At 42.7% G+C, this 21,280-nt stretch overlaps 1 protein-coding gene across 1 annotated transcript in view; it reads left to right on the top strand.

Annotated features, from left to right (window-relative positions):
• Window positions 1-15,246, top strand: part of MGAT4D (MGAT4 family member D) — a 78,812-nt gene extending 63,566 nt beyond the window's left edge. The window contains exons 10-15 of the mRNA XM_019534378.1: window positions 4,143-4,250; window positions 6,708-6,901; window positions 11,286-11,364; window positions 11,483-11,564; window positions 13,284-13,396; window positions 14,043-15,246. Of these exons, the coding sequence (XP_019389923.1) occupies window positions 4,143-4,250; window positions 6,708-6,901; window positions 11,286-11,364; window positions 11,483-11,564; window positions 13,284-13,396; window positions 14,043-14,069 (603 nt within the window). The 3' untranslated portion in view covers window positions 14,070-15,246. The remainder of the gene's footprint in view (window positions 1-4,142; window positions 4,251-6,707; window positions 6,902-11,285; window positions 11,365-11,482; window positions 11,565-13,283; window positions 13,397-14,042) is intronic.
• The last annotated feature ends 6,034 nt before the right edge of the window (window positions 15,247-21,280 follow it).

Raw genomic sequence — 21,280 nt, 5'->3', positions numbered from 1 at the left:
AACACCATTGTCACCCCTACCACTGACACCACTGGCAGCGTCTGCGGGTGGTTGCCGACCCCTAGTGATGGGACTGGCTGGGTCACAAGAGTGCTTCAGTGAGGGGCTAGCCAGCAGGGAGCCCCCACACTGAAGCGCCCTTATGCACCAGCCAGTCCCTCCATAGCACACGGAGCTTGGTCAGAGCAGTCCGGGCTGGCAGGGGACCTGAGGGTCAGCCTGTCAACCCAGAGCTGCTCCGATGGGGCTTCACATGTTTCAGAGTGATTGGCTGAGGCAGGAGGATGCGTCAGTGTGGGGGCTGCCTGCCAGCTAGCCACACACTGAAGCATGCTTGTACTTCAGCCATACCTCCCCCCACACATGGAGGCCGGTCAGACCACCAATGGGCTGGCAGGCTGACTTCCTCAATATGCTCTGGAGTATTTTCATTAATTTTCATTAATTCCATGTGTAGATATGCCCACTGTCGTCTTAACCCCCCATCTGGGGTAGGTCCTCCATAAAATGGATGGCTTACTGCCTACAGAGGAGCAACAATATTTTATCTCCCTTGCTGTCGTTAAGGTATGCTTGGTTTGATTTGAGAATGGGGTAGTCACAGTTCCCACTCATACGTATTCTGCATGTGTGCTATTTTTGTTGCTATTAAAGAAATGTGGTTGTATGTGAGAAAGATATATATGGTAGGTGGAATTGGTGAGAGAGGAGCTGAGCAACTGGGTTAAAAAGGCTTGTTATGATGAGATATTGAACATGAATGTTGGGGGTGGCAGAAAGCACATTTCTGTAAGATTCAGCAGTACAAAGGAGACTTAGTGCTGCTTTTGTCAAGCAGCTAGATTTCCTCACATTCTCAGCTTAAGCACAGGGCAGCAGAGGCCAAAATACTGCTATTGCTCCTGAGGCTCATAGGATGGTTCGTTCTTGTTTTAAATTAGAGCAAGTTTAAGACAGCTCTAATTTGTGCCAGGGACTGAACTTTTCTCCAGTTTTCCCAATGTAGTGGGAGATGGAGAGATGTCATACACTGACACTTTTACCTCCCACAAATATTTCTCAAGTGCACTGAGCTCAAATCCTCAGCACTGATTCCTTTGTTTTTATTCTTTAAAAAATTAAGCTTCTATTTCTTAAGGTTGTGAATCACATTGAAACCAACACTATGTCATCTTTCTAAGTGCAAATGGAACAAATCATGTGACTCCTCTGCTAAACCCAAGCAGAGAGACAACTGCAAGTTCCTAGTAAGTTTTGCTTCTGTTGTTCGCAGTTTTCTGGCAAGTGGTGAGTTTTGCCAGTTTCATCCTGCGGCTGGGAAAGGAATGAACACCATCAGAAACAGGCGCTCTACTTATTCAACAGGAATGCCATAAATGGGAACTGGGGGAGCAGTAAAATAGCAGTTACATTCCCCACTCCCCTTCCCCCAAGCAATCCTACAGCAGCTTGAAAGGTGGAGTAGGATTTTGAAAAGGCATCTTTGCCACCCCTTTGCCAAGCATCTGAGATTCTTTCAAGAGTAATGACGCGTTGCTTCCCTGGTAGGAGCCCCTCAGTCATCTATCTAATCTATCCCTGCCTGGAATGTTTAACCCCATTGGTAATAGGTGTTTGCTTGATGCTTCCTGTCCTGATTGTGTGTACAAGAGCCTTTGTAGATGCAACCACAACCTTTCACCTAACGTCGGATAATACGTATTCATGAATCAGCACAGCTATTTCAACAAAAATGTGAAAGCTCATATAATTTTTGTTATTAATCTGTGAAACCTTGTGTTCTCTGTGTGAATCCAGTAGCTTTCCAAATTTCCACCGCAAAATAGAACTGTGTATTTTTGCATCAAGGTTTTTCTAGCAAAATTTTGATCCCCTTTTAAAGTAAACAGCTGCCAGTGGACTAATTTGCATGCATTGTTTTTTTTTTTTAACCCCATTTTGCTAAACATCTGCTCAAGACAGCTATAAAAATACTTAATCTATTTATACATCCTCAGCTAGTGTTGAACATCTAATTAGTACCTCATATCAGATTTATGGTTCACAGTCAGTCAGTTCTTTTTTTATTTGATCTAGTTGCAGCCTTTCATCACTCTTAGCTTTTACTATTGCTGATAACACTTATGTAACACCTTTCATTCATAGAGCTCAAAACACTTTACAAACCTGACTAAATATTACTATCCACATATTAAATCTGTGGGAACTGAAATAAGAGATGTTAAGTGATTTATCAAGTTTGTGCAGTAACTGGGCAAGTCTACATGAGATGCTGTACTGCGCATTAGACTAATCTAATGCTCAGTAAAGCATCTACATGTGCACAGCAATTACTGCATGGTAGATTAATTTCAAGCACTGTTTGCTAATACAGGTACTACAAAATGGCAAATTGCTCCTAGTCGGCCCAGGCAGCAGGGGACCAAAGCTGCTCTAAGCCCCAAGTCTTAGGGGGCAGAGGGGGCTGTTCTGGCTCCAGGGGCAGCTTCATTCCAGCCCCCTGGGGTTTGGGGCCAGCCCCAATATCTCCACTGCTCAGGGGGAGCTGCCTCCAGAGCCAGGAGAGCTCCCACCCCCCCGGGCTCGGGGCCAGCCCTGATCTCTCTGTGCAGCTGGAAGAGAGCTGCCTTAAGAACTAGGACAGCTCCCCCTGCCCTCCAGGGCACTGGACCAGCCCCAGTCTCCCTGCATGGCTGGGAGGGAGCTGTCCTCAGAGCCAAGACACTTCTCTCTGCATCCCAAGGCTCAGGGCCAGCCCTGATCTCCCCACGTGGCTGGGAGAGAACTCCCCCCCAGAGCCAGAACACCTCCTCCCTCCCCTCCCCTGGAGCCCAGGCCTGATCTCCATGCCCCCTACCAACCCAGGGCCTCCCCCAGAGCCCCTTGCCAGCCTGGGGCTGGCATCTGGAGGAGCCCAGAGCTCCCCATGACTGCTGCAAGGGGACAGAGCACAGCAGGAGCAGCTCTGGACTAGGCTGCTCCTCTTGGGCTCAGTTTGCTTCTGACACGGGCACACATGCAAATGTACCCTAATATGCCTGAATATTCTGCACAGAAAATTCAGGCACATTAATTGTACGTGTAGACATGTCCAGTGAGTGATAAACCTAGGAGAGAACCCCTGAGCTCCTGACTCCTGTGCTTTCTTCTCTGTATGCCATGAAGCTTTTGCCATGTGCTTTAGGTGATTTACTGTATCAAACTAACTGTTCTCTAAATCAAGGGGAATCGTGCATTTCCCCAGATACGAGAATGAGAGAGCAACAAAAAAGTTCTTATTAAAAAGCAGATACGGTATTTTCATTGCTTAATGTGTCATTTACTTATGGAAAGTTGTATCTAAATTAGAAAAGCAGAATTAAAATGGAGTGCTGGAAAGTGCCAGGTAAGCTTTGAGATGATCCAGTATAATATTCCAACAATCATTTGCATCAGACTCTGCAGGAAGAGCTACAATGATCCTGATTGGATAGTTCAGGAGTCTGCAGCAGGGTCATTGCTGGTGACTGCAGAACATACTGAGAAAAAAGATAGAGTAAACCCCAAAACTGAAATGAAATTTGTTAAAAATAGAATATATGGTAAAACAAGAAAACACAGGCAGAGAGAGGCTATAGAGCTCAGCTCTAATTCCGCAACCGTTTTGTGAGTACAGGAAGCCCTCGCTATCCGTGGGTTCGGAATTTGTGGTTTCAAATATTTGCAAATGCCAAACCCGCATCTTAAATGCACTTATAGGAGCTCCTCGGGAGCTCTGTGCTTGCCGCTGCCAGGCTCCCGCTGCTGCTGCCAGGCTCCCACAGTCACCAGCGCAGCTGTGCCCCACCCCACCCCAGCCGCCGGGGGCACTGCATTCATGATGTTCATGAACACAGTGCCATATTTGCGGATTTCGCCATTCACGGGGATCTCCAGAACGGATCTCCCACGAGTGGTGAGGGTCACCTGTAGTCCTTAATCTGCAAGGAATCTCATTGGGTTACTCATCTAAGGATTACTTGAGCATATGAGTTATGAGTCTGAGGCCATAATTTTAGCTTTGTAGTGAAATTAATATTCCTCTGATAAGCAATCTCTCTCTCTCTGTTTTTTAAGAAATAAACAAGAAAATAAAATATTTCCCCCTTTTATTTTCTTTCCAGAAACACTGTGATAAGCAAAAGGCCCATTTGCGTATCCGTTCTAAGCCTTCCCTCTTTCAGCATGTGGGATTTCATTCATCTTTGGCTGGAAAAATACAGAACTTAAAAGTAAGACTTCTTAGAGTTTTTGTCCTCCTATTTGTGAATTATTTGGGTGAATTCTAACTTGTTTTAGTTCAAAGTGAGAAATGTATATTTGATAATAAATCTTATGCATAGGAGTTACTAATTCATGGAGGACAGAAAGGAAGAGACTATATTAATTAGTCATCTAAATTGCAGGAAGAATGTAACATCAATTTGGATATCCAACAGTATCTTCCATGAGTGGAGTAGCGGCATCAGTAGTAGTAGTAGCAATTATTGCCATAAAATCAAGGAAGGCTAGTCATTGACCCAGGATGCCATTATGCTGGGCAATGTACCAGACCCAGACTGACATTCTGTGGATTTTTTTCTGTCAGATTTTTTTAAGCATCAAAGCAAAGGGAATTTTTAATGAGATATCTGAAGAAGAGCAATAAAATGGTTGTAAATATTCACAGGGAGCTCACCTCCAAGTGTGAGGAAAAGCTTAAAAGAAAGCACAAAAGTGCTGTTTTGAAAATGCAACAAGTGGACAATTAGAATTGGGGGTTTATCTCTCAATCTCAAATGAAAGTTGAGAAAATAGGTAGAGGCTGTGAAGAGCCTTGACATTCTCAAAGCAATGGGACAGAAATGAAATAATAGCTTTAGCTGAATAGATGATTAGGAAAAGCTTTATTTTTAAAAAAAGGATGCAGAAAGAATCTACAAATTTAAACAGCCTTGATGTGAAGACATAAAGGACTAAGTCACACATGATGCCCAAGTTATGGGTCTGAGTGACAGGCAGGATGGTGGTAGTGTCCATATTGATGAGAGAGAGGTCGGGAGTAGAGGGGATTAACTTTGCTGAGCCTGTTTTAATTATGTTGAAATTATAAGTGTGACTACTTGTCCAGAAAATGTCAGACAGGCTACAACAGATTAAGCTTAGACAGACGGACTTGCCTGGAAAAGAGGTAGACTTTCCAGTTGTTAGCATAAAGAAGGTATTTGAATTTGTGTTTGTAGATAATCTTAGCCAGAGATAAGTATAAAGGGAGACATGAAGTATCTAAGGCTCCTATGGGAAACCTCCTCTGAGAAAAATAAAGGAGGGAAATTAAAAGAACTTTCTAGAGAGTACACTTGGAATGCAGAAGGGATTAGAAAGGTTGGAGAGGACAAGGTCATGGAAACAAAGAGAAAATAAGGAAGAAGGATGACAAAAAAGGAGCACTGTTGACTTTGTCAAAGGTCAAGGAGGATGAGACTTGAGTACGGATTCTGCCATTTGTATAGGAAAAAGTCATTACAGACTTTTAGAGTACAGGCAGTCCTCGACTTAATATGTTTCAAGTTACAATGAACGGCACTTACAGCGTTTATAAATTGACACCCTGTTTTGACTTTCTGATGTCAGTTTTGACTTTACAACGCTTGATCCAAAGCCATGCCATGTCAGCAAGCAAGTTTGCTGCATCACCCATCTCCCTGGACAACATCTGTCCAAACTTCCTTGGACACTTTCTTTAAGCAAGCAGACAAGACTCCAGAAAAACCGGCAGGCAAGACTCTTGAGAAGATTCCAGCCAAGAGCCCTTTAAAAAGTTCAGCAAAGTCACCTCAAAGAAGTTCTTCCAAATCAATATGATTGCTATTTACAATATAAATACGTTAATGTAGCTATATTACTCATCTGTAATTGATTGAGTACAAAATTCTGGGATATTTTTGTGAAAATAGGGTACCAGGCCTTGGTTTAGGACCAATCCCCCATTTATAACATTGTTCCAGTGGGAAAATCGGTTCTGAGTTATGACGTTTCGACTTATGACACGGTTGTCAGGAACCAGTTGTCTCGGAAGTCTGAGGACTGCCTGTAGTTTCAGTTTAGAAGAGAGGAATGTCACACAAAGATAAGCTGTGCATTCACCAAGCAAGGAAAGGAAAGGAAGAAGGGATAGTTCAGTAGTTGGAGTGACAAGTGAATTTTTCAGTTCAGTGTCCTAGTACTCTTTCACTTAAACATAAGAAAAACTGCCACGTCTGAAAAGTCTTATTTGTTAGGCTTAGATAACCTTAGATCATTAGTACCCAAACTTAGATACCTTGGCTTGATTCTCATTCTACCCAAGAATATTTTCTTGAGCGTCATGGGAAAATGGATGCCCTCTGGCACCCTTTCATCCTTGGAGGTTGCTCACTCTTTGTATTACCCAGTATTAGTAGTGCAGCACAAAGCAGATATCCACCTATATGGTAAAGGTGGTACTCACAAAACCAGTAGCTCCCATAGTTTTATAACTTATTGTTTAGTCTCTGATTTCGTTCATATTCACCATTTAAAACATAAATATCACATCTTTACAGGAAAATAATATAGACATTATTTACTTTAGATGACTGCCTTATTTGAAAAATTCTTTGAGATCTAAGGCATTTGAACATTGAATTTTGTCTTCATATGTAATATTACATCTTTTTTGTATCTGACAGGATAAAGACTTTGGCAAAAATGCACTACATAAAGCACATGTTAACCCTCCTGCTACAGTGACTACTAGCCTAAAAGTATACCAGCACTATACTTTAGAAAGGGCTTATGAAGGAAAGGACTTTTTCTGGGCATTTGCTCCAGTGGCTGGAGACTATATCCTCTTCAGCTTTTTAGAACCATTGACAGTAGAAGGGTAAGTACTAAATGCTATTGAAGGCTTCTTGCACCCTATTTTGGAATCCTGTCAAAATACCAGTTCTCTATCACTACCCTATTGATTGAATCCTGTCAAAATACCAGTTCTCTATCACTTATATCAGCCACAAACTCTTTGAATAATGTATTTGTAGTCAACTGCATTCTTCTCTCCTTTAACTCCCTAAAACATTCTTTGTTTAGGGCTTATGAATTCCACACCTTTTATAAAAAACACATAAATTATAGTCGATTTGGGAAAGGAGAAGGACAATTTCCATGATTTTAGTTTGTAGGCTGCACTCTAGATCATATGGATACTTACTAGTAGACCTACCCAAAAAGAGATCAGTATGAAGACAATGGGGAAATAATGAAAACCACATGACTAAATAATGACAGATATGTCACTAATACTAGTTTTTGTATTGATTTGTTTATTTATTACTACTACCATTGCACTATTTAGTTTATACTTCCTTTAGAGGACAGTCAGGATTTGTAAGCTTTAAGATCTTTCCTTTAGGGAAGGACTTCGAGGAAGGTAGCAGAATATGCACAGGATTTCTAAGCTAATGTTGGTGTAAGTCAGGAGTAATCTGTCTGACTTAAATATAGTTGCTGCCGCATAATACCACTGTGAGATCAGAACTGGGCACATAGTATTGTGACTACCTTGTGAATCACCTGTTTGGTGATATTTATAATAATGCATAGTTATATTTAAAATGTATATAGTTTCAATATTTAGCACATTAAGATTAATGAATATATGCTAATTTTATACCCTAAAACAGTGGTGTCAAACTCATCTGTCCGAGTAACCTGAGCCAGTCCATGGGCTGGATCAGGCCTATGGCCATAGAGACCCATTGCCTCTTCACCCCAGTCCAGATTCAGTCCTCACTATGGGATCTGCACTGCATGCAGTGTACATCCGGGGGTGGCTGGGGCAGGTGCCACACTACATGCAGTGTGCTACAAGCAGCATCCGCAGCAGCTGGTCCAGGACTGTGCTTCATGCAGCACCTGCCCCAGCCAGTTCAGGACTGGTGTTGGATGCAGTGCTTGTGGATCCCCTGTGCAATTCAGGTCTCATACTGACTGGAGCAGGCACCACATGCAGCACAGTACCTGGGGCAGCCAGAACAGGCGTTTCATGTGGTGTGGGTCCTGGCCCTGCCTGCGAAACTCCTCTGGGTCCCTTGCACCTCCATGATTGGGGGTTGAGTGGGAAGACACAGGCTTCTACCCAGTGCTGCTCCACTACTCCAGTGTTGCCAACTTTTGAGATTTTATTGTAACCCTGGTGTTTTTTGGATTTTTTTCTTAAGGCCCAGCTTCTGGATTAATATGAAAGTGAGAATTTCAAATTGGTTTTCTTTGTTTCCCCTTAGCCCTATGTGTACATAGAAAGAAATTACAATGTAAACCTTAAAGACCCCAGAATCTGAAATAAAATATATATGTATATATCTTTTGTCCATGATCCTGGGGTCTTTAAGGTTCACATTTTAATTTCATGTATATTTTTTTATGTATGTATGTATGCAGAGCCATCTCTAGGGGTGTCTGTGGCTCAGGGCATATCAGCCTGTGTGGGGCCTGTACGAGGGGGTGGGGGATGGTGAGCAGCCAGAGCACGAAACCACACAGCACACAGTGACCACAAGGAGTGGTGGCGCCCTCAGAGGGGCCTGTATGGCACTGTCCATGGTGCCTCCCAAAGTGCGGAGTGGAGGACCTGGGACAGTCACCTCGATTCACCCTCCCCCGCAAGGGATGGCTCTGTATGTATGTATGTATTAAGCCCATAGGTGTTTTTGTCTGATGTACTTTCTGAATGCTTCAAGTGAAAACACTGTCATTTCACACAATATATAATTAACTATCTGAGTTAATTGTTTTAGCTTTTATGGAACTAGAGGGCTGCCATGAGCAGGTGGTCTTGAAGCAACATTTCAACATCTCAGTAGTTTCAAACGAAGTAAGCATTAATCCACTGTCTATGGCCTGTGCAAAGTAGCTAGTATTCACTTCAGATTCGGTTTTGGCCGATTCGGGGGACAGTGATTCGATTCAGTGATTCAAATCACCGTCCCGAATCTCACAGGCCCAGCCCCCACCCACTCTCCCTGCCCAGCAATGGCTCCCTGCCCACCCCAGCTCCTGGCGCTTTGAAAAAAAAAGCCCCATTCACTGGGTGCTGCTGGGCAGGGGGTGATTCCCACTGCCCCATGCTGCGTGGGGGGCTCTTCCACAAGTCCCCCCCTGCTGTCCCAGCCCCGTATGGCTGCCCTGCCCACCCCAGCTCTGGCTCTTTAAGAAAAAAAAAACCCCTGCAGTCACCAGTTCCTGCTGGTGCAGGGCAATCCCCACTGCCCTGCACCTCATGGAAGAGTCCCCCAAGGCTGCTGCAGGCACCAGTGAGTCCGGGGAGTGGGTGGTTGGTTGGGTTGTTGGGTGCTTTTTTAAGAGCCGGAAGCTGGGGCAGGTGGGGCAGCCATGGGGGCATTGGGACAGTGGAGGGTGGCAGAGGGCTCTTGGCAGAGCCCCCCATGCAGTGTGGGGCAGTGGCGGGCAGCAGGGATTGCCACCCCACCAGGCAGCACCTGGTAAGTGTGTGTGTGTGTGTGTGTGTGGGGGGGGGGTTTAAAGCACTAGAAGCTGGGTGGGTGGGGCAGCCATAGGGGAGCTGGGAAAGCAGGGAGGGGATGGGGCCTGGCAGGGGTCCCCCCATGGTCCCCTTCCCCTCCAAATCGAATCACCACCCAAGCTTCACACAGCCATAGTCTGTAGACAAAATGAGAGGCGTGTGTACATGACACTTTAAAGAGGGCTAAATGCTTTTGCATTGCTTTAATGGTGTCGGTGTTTGCACATGTTGGCGGCGTATTGTGCATTAATTCCAGCCACTGTACGAAATTTGGCGGCGTAATGCACCTTAAATAACTTGGGGCACAGCAAACTAAAACTCCTTTGAGGAGTTTTAGTTTGCTGCTCCTACAGCCACGGAGCAAAGCACTGGGCTCCATGCAGCTCCACAGCTCTGCAGGAAGCCCTACAGGCAGCCTGACAGGAGCCCAGGAAAGCAGCTCTCCCCAAGAAAAGTGGTAAGCCTGATCTCCCCTCCCCTGAGCCTGCCTGAGTTGCGCAGGGGGGCTCCACCCACCTCAGGCAGTCCCGGGGGGGCACTGCCCCCATGGAGGGATGGCAGGCAGGTGCTGCCTGGGGGTGGGTTGCTGCTACCACAGGGGGAAACACCAGCACCTGCACCCCACCACAACTCAGGGGCTGCTCCACCCACTGGCAGCTCACCCTCCCCTCCCCACCAAAGAAGCAGGTAAGTCAGGGGTGTGTGTGCACAACACAGGGATTTAATCAGTCCTAAATTGAAGCGGTGTTTTTTAAAACTCATGACTTCAATTTAGGGCTCCTGTTTCATCTACAAATGCCGTATGCCTGAGAAGGCTCGAATTACTATGGGAATGGAGAGGAAGTCAGTGTTCTAGCTTGGTTGAAGGTGTTCCACGTGTGCCTGCCAATATGGGTAGGGTAATGATGATATGAGACAATGTGACATCCCGGACATTGCTCTCCACCCTTCCCCGCCCCCCCCCAAGTTAGTGGTGCTCCTGCAGGCAAAGGTGGGGCAGGGCAGTCTGGTACAGCTCTGGTATTCTATTCAGGCTGCTAAGGTAGTCAATTGCCTGTTAATGACTCATTGTTCGTTACTTTGCAGGTGTTAACAGTTATTTCCCTTTTATAATGGCCGTTCCACTAATCAAGCTAACCTATTTTGGAGCAATTTTGCTGCCTGCTACGTCTTCCTATTTCATAGCTCCTGCTGCTCTGCTTCCCTGCCCTGCACCTGGGACACTTGTTTTAATTTTCACCAGCTGGCAGGGACCAGCCTCCAAAATCCAGCTAAACTGGGATGTATGGTCACCCTGAATCTGGGGGATGTAGGCCTCAGCTAAGTTTTGGATATATATATAATTACTTTGGTTAGCCTGTAAGGTGTAAATCTACCCTGCCTTCTACATGATTTAGGCTTGTTAGGGATCAGGGTCTCAGTGAGCTAGTGATTCAGGCAACAGTTATTTTGCCTGGCATCTAAGCACCGAAAGGGGGAAAGGGTAGTGATAACTCAGGATGACTACTTTCATGGTTTTCAGGGTAGGTTGCTTTAAGAAGATATTTTGTTTTACTTTTAAAGGCTATAACTGGCTACAAATATTAATGTCTGCCTCTGTCCTCACTGATTTCCTCATTAAAGTGTATTCAGAGCTGTACTTCAGAAGTGATTCTTGGGATTTATTCACCTACAAATTTTCTTCAGTATATAAAACATACAAAAATGACACAGTTCTTATTGGCAGGTACCTCTTTAAAAGTGGAAACATAGAACACCCTGGTGACAAATTGAATAACTCTACTGTGGAAGCTTTACCTGCTGATGTAAGTGTCTTACTTGCTACTGAAGAACACAACTGTTCTCATTTTAATGGTGCTTGAGGATATGTCATGCTTTATAAAACCTGATGCAAGTTTTTACTGGTTGTTGTTATTGTTGCAGGAAACAGAATTATTAAAAAAGTCTGCAGACAATGGAAGTAAATATAACTACCAAAGAACCAAAGATGGCTATTTAAAGATAGGTAAACTATTCTCATTTAAAGGCTGAAACAGTTTGTTTTTATAATCCTGATAAAAATTCTCTAACTTTGTATTTAAGAATCCATGAGCAGTACCAGAAACTCGATATTCCAACGTGAACAAGTACTCAACAGAAACTTTTTGAACTTCAGCATGTTTCAGTGTGTGATATTTGAGAACTGATTATTATATTTTGTTTCAAGGAATGAAAACAGGCATCATCTAGTAAAGGGGATAAGGAAGGTTTTTAATTAAAGAAAAAGTAAAACCTTTGCAGGCTCTTCAGTGGGATAATTGATTCTGACTTAAGTTTTGCACTCAGGTCTGACTTGAGTTTTAGTTGAAGGCAAGGGTTCTTAATTGATCCTGGCATCATTTGCTTATGGTTCATCTTGCAACAAAAGTGAATCGTCATATCAAAATACGCTATTAAAAGCCCTTGTGCACCATAACATGCCTTACTGATTTTATTGTTGTTTTATAGTAGTAACAGAGTGTCAGAATCTTACAAATAGTATACTGAAAGATTGTCCAAATCAGTTCTGAGAGGCAAGGATTTGGGGGAAGTGGGGGAAATGTCTTTTATTGGATTGACTATATAGCTAAGAGAGTTCTTAGACAAACTTACGGGCACAAGTTACCCTTCCCAGACTTGACCGAAAGATTGTCTAACATCTCTCCCAACTATACAGTTGGTCCAATAAAAGGTATCACCTCCAACAAATCTTTGCACCTCACACATTTCATAGACCATCACAGCTACAATAATACTCCAGTATTACCAAGTAATCTGGATATTCCAAAATTCTGAGCACAATTCTGGAAATGGTAGGTAAGAAGGGAAACTCTTGTACAACAGTTCCTTAGAATATTGTATCTGCATAGGTGTGAATGCTTACATATTGTTTCTAGGGAAAATGAGCTACATTAAACAAAAAACTAGCCTAAATCCTAACTGCTGGGGGCCTTATGCATTCTTATGAAATTCAGGTAATCATTTTCCCCTCAGTGAAAATGACCTAAAATCAGTCCAATTCACATACAACCCCAAAGAAACACCAAAGGTCCTTGTTTAGTCAAGGGTTTTCTGACCTCAGAGCTTTCTGTTCTTTCTTCTCTTTTCTCTTTCTCCTATTTTTCCTCACCTCCCAACTTCCCTTTTCACTTCCTTTCTCTGGGCTGTACCCAGGTCAGAAAGAAATAAATGCTGTTCTTGGAGCCCAGGTTTTGTCTATTATGCCGAGTTTTGACTACATGCGAAAGTAACTTTAGTAGTTGAATCTGTGTACAACCATTGTAATAGACTGGAGAACCATGACTATGATTTATCAGAATAGCACTTTAATTTGGGTCTTTTAATGTGACCCCATGTCATGTAGAGCATTTCTTTAAATTTTTCAGACTAATATTTTATCTTACCTTTTTTCATTTGTAGTGATTAGGCAACTCTTCTGTTGCAGCCTGTTTCAGTTATTTATTGCTTTCAGTGAATAAATTAGTCTTAATATCTAGCAGGACTATTTCCATTTTTAGCGTTCAGTTATTTCTGGTTGTATCATGTTAGATAATTTATTCTCTCATATTATATTACTTCATTTAAATTATTATGGCACATTAGATCGTGGCTATTTTTGACATGGTACATATCTTTGTGAAGTTCACTAGAATCACATTTCATTTTTGCATGTATCAGTACTGATCCTGTTTTACTTTATAAACAGGTATATTTGAAAATGGAGTAGCAGAAGGCATCATCAGTCCATCAGTAGGGAAAATACAAGCTATTCGTTTATCTATCCATTCTAATTCTTCTGTATGGGTCTTACTGAATGAGGTACGCCTATAGTTAGCACTTTAATAAGAGTATTGCTAGGAATCGTTTCAATTTCTCCTCCTGTACCCATCCTCTAACATATATGATTTTATAGTCACCTTTTTAATTCTGGAAAGGTTTTTTGTGTGGAAGACCTACACAAGCAGGAAAAAAAGCAAACTAGACAGGGAACAATTCATTTGACTACAAAAATTGCTGGAAAATGCTCACATGGGGTGTTTGTTTGTCCATTGTTCATGAACAGTTCTGTGAGTGTGGCTAGTGGAACGGGGGCCATACTGTACTAAATAAGCAAACTAAAAAAGGCAAAATTTGTTATTTTCTATCTTGTCTTTGAGTGGAAGCATTTTCAAGTGTTATTTGCAGCAATAGCATATGAACATGCTGTGACAAAAGTTTGATAGTTTTCAAGTTGTTGGTATTTGAGTGTATGTGGATCTGATTTAATGCTATAACACCAAGGTAGAAAAATCAACAAGGAGTTTAAAAAAAAAAATCAGAGGAAGTATTGGTATTGGTATATCTTAAAGGGGGAGGAGGGGAGAGGTGGGAGCCCAGATGCATTCATATTGTTTTATAAGGTTTTTGTTTTGTTTTGTTTTTACAAATGTTATAAAATAATTCATCCTGCTACTGTTTTTTCCAGCTGTTCATCAGGATGCCTGGAAAGTAGACAACTCCAGAAAATCACAGTTTTAGAAGTGTCATTTCTTAAAGACTGCCTTGAAAACCAGACTATTTATTGATAGCAGCAAATGGTCTGCTAGGAGAAAGGAAAACCTCTCTATTACTTAATACCATGTATTAGGCAAGAATTGGAGGAAACATAATGCAACACAACCTTTTGTAAAATATATGAAATGAGGAACTTGAATATGTTAAATAGTTCTGTGAGATATCCATGGCATGCCTTTCATAAACAAAACTATATTTTTAAACCTGTTGCCTTGACCCATCACAGGGAGTGAATAATACACATTATAACATTAAAACAAAAAATCTTTTTTTAAAGATACGACTTATTAGGGCCTCTCTCAGGGAATAGTGTCGAAGTCCTTGTTGCAATTCAGTTCCACTAGACTTAGAAGTTGGATTGGACTATGGGGGCACATTTTTTAATTCCACTGTAACATATTGACAGAGAACATTTTAGTGAGGAAGTGGGGCACAGAAGAAAATCATCAGTAATTTGCAAAGTAGTGACCATGTATCATTGAAAATGCATTTTATTTCTTGAGATATATTGAAAAACATGCTCTCAAGCTGGTCTGTACTGAGTTAATCACAGATAGTAGTTGCAGTACTACTGCAGTATTACTACAGTTGTACCACTACAGATAAGTTACAGTACTGAAAGCTTTGGTGGGAGGAAAAACTGTACTATTCAAAACATTGTTTTGGATCATAAATTAAAAAAATCATAAATTAAAAAGAATAAACTATTTCCTTTCCTACATCATGTGTGCTGGTGCTTAAGTCCTTATTTAAAAAATGAATAGACAACTTAATATAATCAAACAAAATAAAAATAGAAGAGACCCCCATTTATATATACATAATAGGATGTTGGTTTCTGAGCAATTTCCAGTAAGGCAGAATTTCAGCAAATATTGATTCATGAGTAACTTTATTCACATGAGTAGCCTGGGCTTTCTTGGGAGTAACAGAGTTTACAGGTCACATCTGCTTCCCACAACAATTTTGCTTGGTGGGATGATGCAAAGGAGATTGTGAGAAGTTACCCTCACCTCTACTTAACTGAATCTAAGAGAAGTATGATTAAAGGAGAAGTTATATTGATATAGGTAAACAAAAACCTAGGAAGTGAAAATAAAGGTATTTATTATTCATTGTGTGCTGTGGTGCAGGGCAATTTAGTAATTATTGAATGTTATTCATTGAGCCAAATGTTGCAGCTGTCAGAAAACCTCAAAGATAGTGGAACAAGGTGGAAAGATAGTGGAACAAGGTGTGTGTAGGAAAGTCCCCAGCTCCAGAGAAATTCCTCTCCCCATACTTAATGTGGGGCTGTCTTCCATGGGGACTTTTACCACAGAGTGATAGTGTGGGGAGATCAAATGTGATGGATTTGTGAAAGCTCCATTAGCCCAAATGCTGTATAGGGAGAGAAGGCAAGTACAATGCTTATTAGTACTATATGACTTGCTAATGAGGATCCAATTCTATTTGACTTTATGAGGAGTGTCAAGCTTTTTACTGTGCTGATATCAAGATTAGGATATTACCTAATAGCAGAAATGTATAAAGAAGAAAGGCAGAGTAAAGATGACAAGACAAAGTTGAACTTGCAGAAGCTATTCAGTTTACACTCCTTTTTACCTGAAACTGTAGGATCTCTGAGTTAAAAAGATACTTCCACAGGAGACACTGTTTAGAAAGTGTAAGTAGCATATAAACCAGGGTCACTTTCAGGGACTTTTTTCTTTGCTGACCTTTAGGAATCCTTATACTGTAAATGTGAAAAAGTTGGAACGGTTTGTTTTTCTGAAACCTCCATTGTTTTCCTTAATGCACTATTTGTTTTTGTATTTTCTGTTAAAATAAGTGTTCCAGGACAATTATCTGTTTCTTCAGGGTTCCTATCAGAATCTTCCAATATTCAACCACATAACTCAAGGTTTCTAGCTGTTTTACCTGAATCCAAGATGACTTTGAATTTAAGATGACCCCCAGTAATTAGAATCTCTACATGGAAAATGATAAATATGTTACAATTTTCCATGTAGAGAATCTAATTATTGGAAGGTCATCTTAAATATGTCTCTCCCATTACTATGATGGGGAAAGCAACAGTATGGAGGGAGCCAGACCCTCTACCACTTAGGTCCTTGCTGCTCCATACTCCATGCTGCCCTTCTTTGGTGTCTGCCCCTGCTGCCTGTCCCAGTCCTGCCACTTGCCCCAATGCCTGTCCCCCTGACAACTGCCCCCTACCCAGTTGTCTCCTCCCACTTCCTACTACTTGGCCCCCTGCCACCACTTACCCTATATAGTGGCTCTCACTCCAGCTCTGGCCCAGCCAGGCAATGTGGTATTCTCAAAAGACCAAAGAGTTAAACTTATGAAATGATAAAGCATGTTTACTCAGAAAGCCTTCTTAGCCTACTGATCTGCTGTTCCATCTTGCAATCCCCGGGCCAATGTAAACACTTATACATACCACTCTTAAAGATATCTTTGCAGGCAACAGCGCTTCCAGACCTGGAAGAGCTGGAGCCGCAGTAGCTCTCTGGCTGCTGTCAGATCTCCCTTGTTAATGCCTTGCCAGGCTGGAGTGGCTTGTGCAGCAGTGAAGAGGATGCACAGGGCAGACTGGGCAGTGTGGGGGAAAAGGGGAGTGCAGGGAAGACCATGTGGTGGGGGTCTCCCGGGCACCTCTTCCCTCACTACATGGTCTCCCCTGTGCTTTCCCCCACACTGCACAGTCTTGTCTATACTTTCCCCGCCACCCCAAACATTGTACAGTGTCCGCTGCACTCCACCCCACCCCAGACAGTCTCCTCCACACTCCCTTTGCCATGTGCCACCTCTCCCACCATACAAGCCACCTCAGCCTGACAATGCAGGAACAGTAGTAATATCTGCGGCTTGGAGGCTGAGTAGCCACAGCTACCTGCTCCAGTACTTCAATCGAGAATATTGCTTCCCTCCCCCTCCATGTTGTATAGGGAAAAAACCTTGTCTTGGACTGGGATAAATATTGTAATTTACTGTAACTGAAGATCATGGAAAAGGGACCTCACGCAGTCTTCTTGTCCAGCCCCCTCGTCAAGGCAGGATCATCCCTGACTAAACCATCCCAGCCAAGTGTCTGTCCAACCTGCTGTTGAAAAATGTCCAGATGGAGATTCCACAACTTCTCTAGTAACCTGTTCCAATGCTTGACCACCCTCATAGTCAGAAATTTCCTCTTAATCTCCAGCCTAAATTTCCCTTGCTGAAGCTTGAGGCCATTGTTCTTGGTCTTGTCTGCTACAGCCACAGAGGAAGGCCCATCTCTGACTTCTCTGTACTCATTCTTTAGGTATTTGAAGACAGTTATCAAATGCCTTCTCAGTCTCCTCTTCCCTAGGCTAGCTTCCATAATCTAAATTACATGCTTAGCAAGCCTGTTTTTCCTCCTTCTGAAGTCAAAGGTGAATTAAATGGAAGAAGCATCCATTAATTAAGTGCCTAGTCTAGCAAGATGCTGAATACTGCCATTGGTTTCAGTGGAACTGAGTCTTACTGTTGAAGCACCTGCTTCCAGGTTACCTACCTGCAACGTGTTTCTGGTAGTGGCAGGGTGTGGGAGGATTTTTTAGGTAAGTTACAACAGCACTGAAAGTAAAAATAGGATGATTGTGCCTTGTAGTTTAAGCTAGTGTAACTCTAGCTGCTAAAAACAAAACTAAGAAACCAAAACCTTTTTCAGATTAACTGCCTTTAAACCGTCTGTCAGGAAGTGATTCACACAGTGCTTCATTGTTCCTGCATTTTCCACTGCTAACTGATTGCACTTCTGTAAATATGAATTTCCTTCTCTGCAGCCAGTCTTGTCACTAGTCTAATCTGATTACATATCTTGTCATCATCACTGTGAAATCTGCAAACCTTTAAAAGGAGCATGGAACATTGTAAATGTTAAAATACTGGAAATATTGCTTATGAAACGAGGGGGGGGCTTGGTCAAATTCTGCTCATGTTCACCATCCTTCAGTAAGTACTCTGCAGGCCCAGTGCTTCACCTGCACAGCATTCATTGCAGAACCAGAGCCCCGGTAACCCTGATATGAAACCAAAGCAACCAAATCACTGAGGTTATTCTGGAATTCCACTACGGTAAGAAAGAGCAGATTTTCATATTGCCTAGTGAAATAAGTAGTTACTTGGGATTTAGGCCAGCATAAATGAGAACTATTTGTCTCAGCAAATAAATTTGTCTACTTCAACTTTATTATTTTAATACCAACAGTGAAACAAACTGTTGGTATGAACATCACAGGGAAATGGTGAACTGCCTTTCTAGGGAATTAAGTCTATGATTTTATGTTTAAACTTGCCTTTAATGAAGAGGTTATTGAGCAGGTTTAGCATTCTGTTTGAGCCTGCAAGATGGATTGCCAACCTATGATTCAAATCCTAACAATGGACTAAGAGATTGTACATAGAAAACTTCTGGGGATGGTGACCACTATTTGCAGAGCCCTCTTGTGGGCTCATTAAGAATTGGTAATGGTCCCACCTGCAGAGGCTGCCTGTTTTGCAGCAAGAGGTAGGAAATCCCAACAGCACTAATACTTGTAAGTGGAATGTGGATAGAAGATAAAAACATTCCTTAACGGAGGAGACCACAGAATACAAGTTATTCCTAGATTTGTTTGCTATACAATAAATACTGTAAACACCGATTACAAGAGAAAGACTGTAAAATCTATTTACAAAACAAAATGGGAATTTTTTTAGCCTGAAACAAAACACTGTGCAACTTCAATAAGAGGTACTATTTCTTGCAAAGTCACATACAACGTTTTATAGGATTTTTTAAAAAAAAATTCTCCAAAATACATACTACCTCAGCTCCCCATGTACAAAATCAGTTTAAAAGGTAAGTAAAAGTATGCTTTTCAGATAAATGCCTACCTATTAATGATGTATATTCAGTTCATAATGATTTGCATTTACTGTGGTGAAAAAGTGAACAACTACTCTTACGCCTGATTTTAGCACTTGTTTTAGCTTTTTTTCTAGGTGTGTTTTAAAAGAAAATCTTAATATTTTTCTGAGAGAGAGTGTCCCCACTTCATTTTATTTTGCTGTTTTTTGTCTATTGGTATTTTAGTGTCTACATCCCTTAATGATACAAGTACCACTTCCGCTGACGTTATTGTGAGTACAAGTAGGATTAAGAGTAGTTGTTCTTCTTTAACATGTTTGCATAACCACTGCTAATGCTAACAGGCTGTGCCTCCTTATTGAAACTCCTCTGACACTGGATTAATTCTTAATTGATGAATTCTGAGATATGCAGCCAAACCGATGAATACAGCTATATACTTATTTATGTTAAAATACATCTTTACTGTTATGAATGTATAGGATATGTCACACATTTGGAATCCCACCCTTCATAGTCACTCTTTCTCCTCTTCTTATAAATCATAGTTTTTGTAGATGAATGTTAAATCCACTACCTGTAATATAAACAGACTCCTTGTCTTCTCTGGGTATTTTTTTGTTTTGTAACTGTTAGTGACTGTATTATTTATTTAAATAAATCTAATCTTCAGGTATATCTTCAATCTGCCTGTCATGTGTCTCACACATTTTAAACAATGAAACCTGTTAGACAGAAATTTTTTAATTCAGACATAAACCAAGAGCTAAATATGCATATAACCTAAGCAGTGACTAGGATAGAGAGATGAAGAAACATTAATCAACAAATATATCAGAGGTTTCATCACCAAAATAGAGAAGTACTTTGAAAAGCACATGGGAGTATAATCAGGGAGCTAATAATGCCTGAATCCATCCTGCCTGCTCTGAACAGCCCTGATATGCTAGTGCTCCTCACTACCAAGCCATGACCCTTCAACCTTGCCAGTGCCTTTCACTCCCAACTGCAGCTCCCCGTCCCTGATGGTGTTCCTCACTTCTGACTCATAGTCCTCTACCTCTCCCAGCCCTGCTGGTGCCCTTCACTCCCAACTCACTGCCCCCAGCCTCCCAGTGTGTGGGGCAGGGGAGGTGCCTAACGATATGCAATGTATTGGAGTGAAGTGGGGAAGGCATACGTCCCCCACAGTTTTGTGCACCTACAGCAGGCATAGGGCTGCAGCCTGGCCAGACCAGCATTAGCAGGAGCCGCTTCCACAGTCCAGCAGGTGGGACTAGCGTGGGAGGTGGGGCAGGGAAGTGAGACCTGTTTCTGCTGCTGCTGGGACTCCTGCACCAGCTGTGGCTCTGTCCCACCGCCGTGGCTCAGCTGCAGTCACAACTGCCACTTCCCTTAGGCCACCCATGCTGTCCTGCACCCCACCTCCCCTCCAGGGACAGTGCAGCCCCCCTTGCAGTCCATTACTCCTTGCGTTACTTGCAGTGTAGCTGGTGTGGGAGTCCCAGTGGCAATGGTGGCAGCTGCAGTAGCAACCAGTCTTGCCCTCCCGCACCAGGTCCCACCTGCTGAGCTGCATATGTAGCTCTTGCCCATGTTGGTCTGGTCCTGCTGTGGGCATGGAAATTTGGTTGGGCATGTGCTCACCTATGTCCTCCCCAATGCCTTGCCTGTGCCCCCCCATAGACATACCGGGAGGGAGCTGTGGGAACTGCCCTCTAACACATTGCTTGGCTGCCACGTGCATGCACACATGCATGTGGCACCCCTTGCCTGTGATTGTCATCCTCCCACTCCGCCCCTCCCCACACAAGCCCCAAGAAGGCCTTTGCAGGCTGGAACTTGGCCAGCCAGCAAGGGGAAGCCCACAGTTTCCTACATTTTTTTTCCTTTAAAGGAGAAAATCCACGTTTTTCTGTGACAAATAGAAAACCCAGATCCCTGGTGATGAGGGTTATTATTTTGACCCAGGTAGTAAAGCCAGTTTGACAACGTGGCAAGGGGCGCCACATGCATGTGTGCAGCAGCCCTAGATTTCAGGAGGTGGACTTCAATGAGCTAAGGAGAATAGTCGGGGAAGCACTGAGGTCCTGGAGGGGAGGGGAGCCAGGTGTCCAAGGAGAGTTGTCACTCCTTAAGGAGACAATCCTCCAAGCCCAAAGGGAGGAAATCCCAACATGGATCAAAGGGAGCAGGAGGGCACATAAGCCCCCATGGCTCACCAAAAGCATCTGGGAATGTCTCCTAGCAAAAAGGGAGGCGTACAC

This window comes from Crocodylus porosus, unplaced genomic scaffold (genome assembly GCF_001723895.1).
Source record: "Crocodylus porosus isolate Cpor-Errol unplaced genomic scaffold, CroPor_comp1, whole genome shotgun sequence".
NCBI lineage: Eukaryota > Metazoa > Chordata > Crocodylia > Crocodylidae > Crocodylus > Crocodylus porosus.
Note: the sequence above shows the minus strand (reverse complement) of the source record. Positions and strands in the feature narration are given on the sequence as shown.